Source organism: Cyanistes caeruleus, unplaced genomic scaffold (assembly GCF_971803275.1).
Source record: "Cyanistes caeruleus unplaced genomic scaffold, bCyaCae1.hap1.1 HAP1_SCAFFOLD_80, whole genome shotgun sequence".
In the NCBI taxonomy this organism is placed as follows: Eukaryota; Metazoa; Chordata; class Aves; order Passeriformes; family Paridae; genus Cyanistes; species Cyanistes caeruleus.
The window spans coordinates 1,698,315-1,709,290 of NW_028255890.1; the positions used below are offsets into that span (position 1 = coordinate 1,698,315).

General features: G+C 47.5%; 1 protein-coding gene across 1 annotated transcript; it reads right to left on the minus strand.

The window, feature by feature from the left end:
- Positions 1–9,662: 9,662 nt before the first annotated feature.
- LOC147646772 (uncharacterized) lies at positions 9,663–10,603 on the minus strand (the record flags this gene model as incomplete). The annotated part of the gene is made up of 1 exon (XM_086872972.1): positions 9,663–10,603. A coding segment is annotated over one exon (666 nt), but the record flags the coding sequence as incomplete, so codon positions are not given.
- Between the last annotated feature and the right edge of the window lie 373 nt (positions 10,604–10,976).

A 10,976-nucleotide genomic window follows, 5' to 3' on the forward strand; every position in this document is an offset into this window, starting at 1 on the left:
ATCTGAAAACTATCTGGGCCAGGGGCAGCACCCAGGGACCTGCCCTGCCTGGGGGAACTTATAACTGGATCTTATAACTAAGTATCAGAAACAAGGGCACACACTCTGTATTCCAGACTCCAACATTTTATTCTTATTCTTAATTTTCCATGTTTTAAGTACTACTATGTCTTGATCTACTTCAGCTTCCACCTCTTCTTCCTAATATTCCTATTCTTATTCTTTATCATTTTTTGGTTTCTGGAGGGTCTTATGCAGGTTTTAGTAGGGGGGGGGGGGGCGGGGGTTGGGTTTTTTTCTTTCCTACTACTACTTCCTAAATACAACTTTCTTTTCTTTTGTTAGAATTGTGTGTGTTGCAGTCCAGCAGGCCGCCGTCATGTCCTGGGAGCAACACCTCCTGCCTGTGTCCATTCCTCATGGCCAAAGTGCCACAGGAACAGCAAAGTCCTTTCCGAAGGAGAAGAAATGGCCTTGGAGTCCAGCAGGGAGGAGCTGGAGCCAGTGTCCCTGCAAAGGGCCAAGAGCCGTGTGGCTGTGGCCCTTGGGGATCCGGTGCAGGGGTGCCACTGGCAGTGCCAGGCTGCCGCTGGGAGCCGATGACTTTCCAGGTGCCTTCCTGGCCGGATGATGGGCCGGGATGCGGCGCTGAGCCCCGGCAGTGAGGGTCCCCCTTTGGGTGCCGCTTTGGGCTGCCGTGTGCCCTCGGGGAGCCGCCCCGGGGGTGCCGCAGAGCGGCCGCAGGGCCAGCGCAGGCCGGGGCAGCCCGTGCGGCTACTTCGGGGCACCGGGCAGGCCGCGGGGCAGCCGCCATCTGCAGCCTGGTGCTGCTGCCAGCGGGCGCTAATCCTGTGGCTGTGCCGCCAGGCAGGGGCAGCGGAACAGCCCCCGCAGCGCCCGCAGCCCCCGCCTCAAGAGCGAGCGGCCTTTCCTGTGGGGAAGTGGCTGCCCAGGAGAAGAGACATCTTCCACTGTGGCTTGGGCTGCCAGAGGGCCAGGCCTGGCACAGAGTTGCTCTTGTGGGCACAGCTCGGGTTCCTGGCTCTCCACCCAAGCTGCTCGAGGGACAGGCAGCAGGCTTCCCTCTTGGGCTAAATCTGCCAGTCTCTGCTGCCTGGCCTCTTCTCCTTCCTCGTGCAGCTCCAGGACGCTCACCTCATCCCAGTCATCGTCCTCCCGCTGCCAGGCCTTGAGCTGGCTGCACAGGATGTCACAGTATTCCCTGCTGTCCTGAGCCAGTTCTCCATCAGTGTCATCATCCCAGCTGGACCTGGAGGATTTTCTCTTTGCTTTGCCTCCAGTCACCTCCTGGCCATCCAGGGACAGCTCTTGCTTGTGGCAAGCTTCCCAGTCCAAGAGTGCCCGGCAGCTCGTGCCTTCTCCTGGGGACAGCCGCTGCTCAGGAGATTCTTCCCAATCTGAAAATTCCTGACAGTGATCGCTGTCTGCCTGCCACAGCTCCTGCTCCCTGCACTCGTCCCACTCGGAGACAAGTGGGGAGGGCTCTTGCTCCTTGCCCTCATCCCAGTCCCAGAAATGCCAGGAGCTCCCCCATACTTGGACCAGCTCTTGCTCAAGGCCTTCTTCCCACTCAGAGAGCTCCTGGCAGCTATGGGCTTCTCCTGGGCACAGCTGTGGCTGAGTGCAGGCTTCCCCTGGAGTCCCTTGCTGGAACTTGTTCATTTCTCCTTGGCAGACCTCTGCCTCTTCCTCAGCGCAGGACTCCACGGCTCCTCTCCTCCCTCTGCCTGCCCTCTCAGCCTCCTCCTGCTGCTCCCTCAAGGCTTGGGCTCTCTGTGAGCCGGGCCAGGGCCTGTGGGGCTGGGACTTGGGCTTTGCCTTCTCCTCCTGCATGCCTGCAGTCCTCTGGCGCACACAGGTACCTGGACACAGCCACTGTCCTGGGACAGACCCGGGCCCCGCAAGCCCTTTATATACTCCCCAGCTGGGGAGGGGCTCTGCCATGTCACAATGGACTTTGGGCACCGCAAGGTCCCGTGTCACCACAGCCCCTGACCCATCGTGCCTGTGTCACAAAGGCCACCCCGGCACCCCGTGCCTGTGTCACAAAGGCCACCGCGGCACCCCGTGCCTGTGTCACAAAGGCCACCGCGGCACCCCTTCAAAAGCCCAAGGCACCAGGAGCAGCCTGGAGCAGCTCTGGCCTTGGGGGATTGCCGCCCCTTTTCTGAGTCGCTCCTTCAAATGATCAGGAGTGGCTGGGGCCAAATGAAGGTGCAAAAGGAGACCGTGTGTGTCTTTGTTTGAAAGACAGGGGCCTGCTAAGGGAGGCAGGAGGCTCCTTTGCAATGGAAAATGTAAACCCCCTCGCTCCCAATTTATTATCCCTTTGAAAGGCACTCTCTAGCAAAGACAGGAGGACAGGAAGAACAGTTTGTGCTGCTTTTGCATGAATTGCTGTTTGGTGAGCAGGGAAGAAGCCCCCCATGGAAATGATGTTACTGAGAGGAGCTGCTAAGCGAGAGCTGCCTCTGTGCCAAGCAAAATCCAAGAGCTGGCTAGCTGTGGGAACTGACTACCTATTAAAGCATTTAAAAAGCTGGATCCACCTCTGTGAGATTGACATTTTGCAGACAAGCAAGCCCGGGAAATCTCTCTCTTGCTTCCACCTTTGAGGAGGTATTTGGCTGCCGGTCGGGCCAGGCCCCGCTGCACTGCGGCCCTTACAGTCGTGCTGACAGTGGCCGCAACAATCCTTAAAACTTCAGGGTCCCCTGACACCCAGACAACCGAGGAGAAAATTAAAGGAGCGAGTGCCGTGGAGTCCCCAAAACCAACTGGAATAGGAAAATCAAGTAGGGATGAGGCCCATAAAGCCTGTGCAGCACAGGAACAAAGTGCAAAGACCAGGACTAGGGGCAGACAGAACAATATCTAGGGGAGGTGTGAGGGCGCAGTCTGAGGGCATGGGTCCAGACACAGGCTGGGGTTAGAAAGCTGCAAAATACTGTGATGAATTGCAATCAGTCTGGGGAGAGATACGGGAAGATTCTAGAAACATAACTTTCAGTGGGGTGACTTGATGAACGTATGAATTGCCATTAAGCCTTTGGCAAGCACTTCCCAAGGCTTGAACTCAAAGCCTGCTGCTTCAGGGCTGAAGTCTTTCTGGCCCTGTGTCCCAGAAGGGCTGAGTCACACAGGCTCGGCCTGGTGGGGCCGGGCCAGCCTTGGCAGTGACCGGGTGGGGACGGGAGGCTGCGGGACCCCGGTTGAGGCTGGGCCGGACCACGGCTGCTCACACCTTGCCAAGCCTAAGCCGTGCCCCGCTGCGGCCCCCGCTGAGCTGGAGTCCGCTGGGCTCTGGGAGGAGCTCCGGCTGGGTCCAGGCCCCCTCGGCCGCAGCCCGTGCGGCACACGGTAATTGAAACAAATTGGCCAGGAGGCAAGACTCCTGTTTGATGCTTTTATTAGGATTTGGCTCTTGGGGTGGGGGGGGGGGCCCAAGGGGTTGCTTGCACCACAGCCATTCCCACACTGTCAGCTCCAAGGAGGAGACACAATTCAGCTTTGCAGCACACACTGCAGAGCTGGGGCTTCCGTCCTCAGGAAAGTAGCCAGGAGGCCTCTTGTTCAGGTTCACTGTCTAGGGGTGTCAGGCCATTCCTGTCCTCTTTAGGTCATGGTGATGGCAGGAAGATGGTTTCTAAGCAGGTTTAGGTGATGCAGGGAGATGATCTTTCATCATAGCTTGCTAGAATATGTTTCATTGTCCTTTTATTCCTCTCTTAGCTCGTTGTTTTGGTGCCTTGCATGCCTTACTTTGCACACTACTCAGTTGCACAGCTTCCTGGGAGTTTCTTTGTTCTAGTGTGGCACAGCTTCTATGGGAGCTGCTTTGTTATATAATAGCAAGGAAGTAAGGGAAAGGGTACAGGAATGTCTCATAAGAACCTTTAAAACACTTCAGAAACTGGTAAGTAATTAACCTTACTAATAACTGTAATAAAGAATTGGGTAAATAAAAATTCGGAATAAGAAGTTTAAATAAAGTATGTATAATTATAACTAAATGTAAGTATGGAATAAGGAATTCTCCTCCCGGTCGAGATAGAATTCCTTTTCCAAAAACCACGAATTGCAAAAGAACCCCCCCAGATAACAGGTTTCAGCAGACTCATCAACTCGGAGGAAAAGACAGGACACAGGCCATCACAGAAACAAAAGAACCAGCCTAAAAGTCTACCTCCAGAGAAAGGCAACGCCCGGCCGATTTCGGCCGGAGACCATCAAGCAAGACAAAAGGGACGAGCCCCAGGAAGATGGTCGTTGCCAGAACCGAACACCACACCTGCCAAACCCATACTACTGAAACTCAATCAAGAAAGACAAAGAAGAGACTATTCCTCTGAGATATCCATCGGCACCAGCCCGGATCTCTCAATCCTGCTGTGATGAAATATGTTAAAATACATACAGACTCACTTTACATTTGAGGAGACTCTGCCCGGATACTTACTGACTCAATGTTCTAGGCCAGGAAATCCATTCACCCGACAATCAGGGACATTTGGTGAATGGAAACTGGTTGGAATTCTAGCCTGGGGACATAAAATCCCTATAAAAACCCAGGCCAGAGGACCCTCAGACGTGGATTTGGGAACACCTATACCTTGCGTATAGACCCTGTCCACCCAGCGCTGCGCTGTCCATTTATTGTGGTTTTTTCTCCTCACTGTTTTGTTGCTTTATTAATTTATAATAAATTAATCTTTGTTAATCTTTAATTTGCCTCTGCATTTATAACATAACCATCGGAGTAAACAAGGGGTACAAGTTTACAAAGGGGATAAGAACGTTAACTGTACATAAGCTTCTCCACTGGGAGAATATCCTGACAGAGTCTTGTTCTGGGGACTCTACTTTTCTTAGAACAGGCTAGAAAGCATGGGGTGGAAGTCAAGTGACTAAAATTCTCAGCTGTGAGCTCAAACTCACAGTTTCTCTCCTACCCTTCTCTCTGAGCAGCTGTTTTTAGGCTATCGCTGGCCAGCCTGGACAGAAACGTGTGGGAGAGCGCTTGTCCTCGGAAGCACTTGGTTGCTCACCGAGATGTGCTAGACACCTCACAGCTGAGGGCTGTGGCACAGAGCGTCACCAGCTGCAGCGCCATGCGCTTTTGGTAGGAATATGAACAGCTTTCATCATCCTTGGTTCTACTTTTCAGGCTCTTTGCTCTTGAGCTGTCAATGCAGCGTGAACTGGGAGTGATGTCTTAGCCGTTCTTTGAGCAATACATCTTAGGACACCGCTGACTGCGCTTCTGGCCAGCATTTCTGCCTGGCACACAGTACTTGACCAAAAAAATTGGAAAATGAGTAGTAAATCCAGACAAGAAATTAGGGAGGAGGAAAACCTACTGAACTGCAGGCAAACCAGAGGCACATCTAGACAACTGCTAGGCTCCACCGTGAACTAAGGACTCAGCTTTCTGCCTTTCTCACTGCCGGCCTCTACACACAAATGCTCCCTTTCCCATTCATGTTTTGCTTCCAGCTCAAGTCTTCACCTGTTCCACATCCTTCTGCACCATCAGCAATCTCTCTTCCTCAAATGAACTGAATCCCACTCTGTCTCAGGGTCTTAGCACTTTCAGGCAATTGCTGCAAGAAATGGTTCTAAGCCCTGCATGGCTCTACATCTGCAAATGAACGCCTGGTCCTGCTGAAACCTGTGCAAAATTTTGGTTATTTTTGGTATGGTGATCATTACTCCAACTCCCAGCACAGGTTGCTCATACCATGTACAGACTGATTACACTACACGTCAGAAGGGTCGTCATCGTTTGGAGCGTTACTTGTAATAGCAACACTTTTCCATTAATAAAGAAATACTTCTTCCAGTCCTGCCACTTCAAAGTTTAGAGACATCTTTTAACCAAACACTCATTTTTATTTGTATTATTTTTGTTGACAATTTCTTGCAGGAAGACATTAAATTGAGATAGGTATTTGAAAACAAGGAGCATCAAGGCAATTGCTTGTTATTAGTCATTTAATGATTACTTTTTTAAAGCTATTACAAATGCTGCTAGTCAAAAGGCAAACTTATTGTAGATTTATAATGCTCTTTGGATTAATCAGAAACTTGTGAAACTGGAAAAGGTTTTCTTTACAAGTTTCATCTATATAATGAGGAGAAAAATGTGGCCTAACATTTAAGAAATGCTTGTGGTCAAAAATGTAATCAGCTAAGAGGCTATCTCAGAAACAAAAAAACCCCAACACTGTTCAAGTTTACAACTGAGCTACATTTTTCCATTACTGTGATTACAATACCCTTCACTTGTGAAGTGTGTAATGACTATTCTGTAACAAACAATACAGGAAACCAGCCACACTTACGGATTTTCCCTATAAAGCCACTGGCTTTCAGATGGAAAACCCATTTATTGTTCCTTTTCACAACTTTCTATTTAATTTTCAATAACTTAGCCTAAAAAATCCCACTATCTGCATGCATGATGTCTTTCAAAGCAGTGGAAGGAAGTTGCTAATTGCATGCCGTGGGTGCTGACTGCTTGGCAGCAGAAAGGCAGTTTTATCTCCAGGCTTAGAATAAACTATTGTTATAAATATGTTTTGTTCCACGTTAATCAGGGTATCGAGACCACTGTCATCTTTGCACGATGATCAAATGGGCAGCTCTGCAATTCAAGCAGCTCAGGAATTCATTAGGTGTGTGTGGTGTAAGCTGCAAACCCACCCTTTACTGCTCAAGTCATGCCATGTGAAGTGTAAGACAGATCCATTAATGAGGAGGACTGAGCATTTTCTGCTGCAATTTACCAAGAAATTTGCTTATGCAAAGAGAGAAAAGACTCTTCCTTCCCATTATATCAGGGTCAGAGGTTCCAAGTTAATAAATATACAAAAAAAAAAAAAAATAATAGCAGCATTGATTCAGAATGTATTAATTTTAGTGAGTTTTTACGAATGTTTGTCAATTTGAGTGAAAGCTCCTTAGCAATACTGAAATTGGTTACAGGAAAGGGATAATGGGGATAGAAAATGAAAATGAAAAAGAAACCAAGTCTCTGCAAGCACAATCAACAATCTGAAGTACCTCTGCCCTTTTAAAGAAAGTAATGTATAATTAAAACTTCTGTTAAAAATTGATTTTAGAATATGTAATAAAATAGAGTTAAGAATCTGTATTATTACCCTAAAATCCATTTGTTTTCCACACCAATAACAAAAGAGAAGTTCTAAAATAGTCTTGTACATTGCAAAGAGGGAAAACATGCTGCCATATCCAGCACTTCAGGTAAGCAGTAATCCAAACACTTCCCAAAGCAGAATGTCATTCACAGTCAGCTGGAAAAATCATCACAGTTTCATCTTTCCTTTCCCTTGGCAGAAGTAACTCTGGAGAAAATGGGTAATTTAGGTGAGTTTTTTCTTTTTATTTTTTTAAAAAAGCAGAATGCTTTAGCACTGCCTTCAACTTCCTCACACCCTTCACTTTCTCCTGTATAAAAAATCCCCCCTGCCTTGTGTGCTCCTGAACACGCAGCACCTAAAGCACAGCCCCGCTTCCCTGTGGCAACAAACAAAGAGCAAGAACCAGAGGAGTTTGCAGAGGGAGGCTACTCAGCATGCAAGGTAACGCTGCAGGATCAATGATAGCACTGTCTGCTCCAAACTGAGAGCTCATCAGCTGGCAATCACTGAGGTGAGAAAGGACGTGGGGACCAGTCAAAGTTAGGGATTGTCTGTCAGCAGCCAAAGTGAGTTGTCTGGAAAATACTGCAAGCAGTTTTCAGACAGGAAAAGAAGAGGTGGATGTATGGAAGTGTTGATGCTTGTTCATATGGCTGAGGTACACCCTCACTTGGAAGGCTGGTTAAAGTTTGGGGAAAGTGATTCCAAGTGGAAGAGGTGGAGAGAAGAGCTGTCCCCATGATCAGGTGAATACACAGCATGATAGTCGAGGTGAAGGTTGAGAGCTGATATAGCTGCAGCACTCAAGGGGGAGACATTAATATGCAGTGGTAGCTCACAACTATTTAAGAAAAAGAGATTTTTGGCATAATAACAATTGGGTAAAATTGGTGCAGAAAGTTAGGATGGAAATTAGAAGAAGCCCTTAAATCACCAGAGTGAAGCAGACGCATTCTGTGAGCAGTGAGGGCAAAAAGTGTGGTTAACCTGGAGATGGAGCTTGAGTGACCATCACACATTGCTCATCACAGTGCTGGACCGGCCTTGATGGAGGATTCAGAGCATCTATCCATCAGTGACCCCGGAGTTTTTATAGTGCTGGCAGATCAAACCCAACAAGAACACGAATAAATCCTCATCACTGATGCTGGAGTTGCTGTCGGCTGTTTCAGCTGTGCTTTGTTTGTCACACTGGTTGTTTCAGGCTCTCTGTAGGCACTAGAGAAGATGAGCATCTGCACTGTGTTCACATGAATATGAACATCTCCTCACAAGTCATCATTTTTTAATGAAAGCCTGTATTCTGGAACATGAGATGTTAGCCTCCAGGGAAACATATCAGCTTGTCATCCGTCCCACAAGTCAACAGGTAAAGAAAAAAAGGGCGAAATTGTTTTCTTTCCTGCTAGAATTAATTTGAATAACAGATCTTTCTGCTTATTAATATTTCAGTTCTTCCCAAACATGAAATGGATTGAAATATCAGATAAGCCGGTAGAACTCTTATGTTTATCGTGTATTATTTTGATTTAATCTTAAGAAATTGCATCAATAGGTTACCCATATGTAGTCATGCACCATACACAGAGATCTTAATTACCCTGTTCATCAATATTCATGATAGCCCATCTTATGCAGGTTATTATCCTACATTGTTATATGTGATGCCACATGAATACCATATGGGAGAGGGATTTAAAAAAGGTCACAGGCTAATAAATGTATTTTATTCCACTCAGAAAACTCAAGAGAAACAGCTCTTTTCAAAGATCCAGAGACTGTAATTACATGCAAAATGTTAAGTCACCTTAAAGGCAAATGCTAACCCAGACAGACTGAAGGTTAAAATTAAAAGCTAAAACTTCCTATTGTTATTAGTGCCCCACTGCACTAGATATTGTGCAAATATATGAAAAAGGGGATTACCATCACAAGGAGTTTAATTCTACCTTTCAGCTTGGTTGTTCTAGAGCAGAAATTGTAGTAGGTTTAAGCTAGCAGCTGGTGGTCATATAAGAGCAGTGAATTATAACACTTTCTAATGCCACAAATATTGTATGCAATTCCCTGTGAAGTTTCCTAGGAGCTGTGCCTAGAAAATGCTGCTTTGGCATGTCAGCCTTACCACTTAATTTCATGTACCCATGGTGTGCCACAGCTCTTGCATGCCGTGCCTGGGCCACAAACTCCCGAGGACGGGGCACAGAGGCAGCTGGACAACTCAGGCGATTCACATGAAATAATCTGGATGCAGCTCCCTGTCACGATCCGCAAGGTGGGATTCGTGATGTGGTTCTTTTAGTCGGTCTTAGAGTACAAAAGATTATCAGCAAAGCAAGGACTTAAACAGCAAAACACACTTTATGGAGTGTTCATCAGTGAGGAGACCTTCCCTTTGCCCCCCGAAGTAAATCCACGCTAGCTCTGTCGAATGGAGGGGTCAGAGAGGCTCCTCGAGACCGAGAAAAGACCAAAAGGTGCTGCTTCTCCCTCCAGGGGATCAGAAGATGTTTATTCTGGCTAGCTGCCAGAGAGAGAAGAGGCCGGGTTACTCTTTCCCGGACTCTTTCAAACCTCGGGAGAGGGGCGGGGGGACATATAGCGCCAACCAATGGGGTAACGTTTCAGGGATAAGGGAGGGGAGGGGAAAAACACGTCACAGAGAAACACAGTAACTCCCAGAAATATGCACTACCACATCTGCCCCTACTTTAACATATGTAATTAAATGAAAGGTAATGAGCTTATACTACTTACTGACCCGAAGTGGCCCACCAATTCCCATTTGTAGGTTGGTGAGGGTTACTCCGGTCTGCCAACTCTATATGGTTGACATCTGAGGTAGTTGAGACTAGCTTAACTATGCTTCTGTACAGTATTTTGCTTAGCACTCCAAACACTAACACCGTCAGCAAAACAATGACTAGCAGTGACAGAATAGTTTTCACTACTGAAGCCCACCACCCCGAGAGCCCCCAGTTCTTAAACAGTCCATTGAACCAGTCATCAGCTTCTTGCTTGACTTGTCCGATCATGCTTTTCATCTCTCGGAGAGTGGCATGGATGTTAGGAGCCTTCGATGTTAGATCCATACAGCAAAGACCTTCAAACTCTTGGCACTCGTGCCCGTGGAGCAATAGGAGAAAGTCTATTGCAGCACGGTTTTGAAGTGTCGCCTGCCTGGTAATTTCCTCATCTTCTAGGAGGGCACTTATGGCATTGGATGTTAAATTCGCTTGTTTTACTACCCAGCATTCTAGGTGTCCCAATTCACCTAGGGCTTTAGCTGCAGCTACCCAGGGAAGAAAAATGGATGCAGCAATCCTTTTTGATTTTGACCAATGGAAAATTTCTGAGTCACAATTTTCATCTAATTTTGTAGCACTTCTCTTTTGAATTTTTTTGGTCAAATTGTTTTTATGTATTTATGTTTTAACTCGCCAATTAATGTTTGATTGGGCGCTAACAGTGACAGACGCCCTATGGTACACGGCCCTCCAAGGAGACGGGATGGAATTCCTGCCCATGCACGGTCCCCACAAATGAGGAACAGTCCTTTGGGGAGGCTTTTGGGATGTGGATGAACTGAAGAGTGCACTTTGATGTAGCTTAGTACATGGCACCACTTTTTTGCTGTGAACTCTTCTCTATGTTGTACTATATGGTGGAATGTTTCTTTATGAGTTGGAGGACTAACTCTAAAGTGTACACAGTATGATGCTGGGGAGGAACCCAGCAACTCTAACTCCTGGGGTTCCTGGGTTGCCTTAGGAAAATGGGGTAGCCACTCCT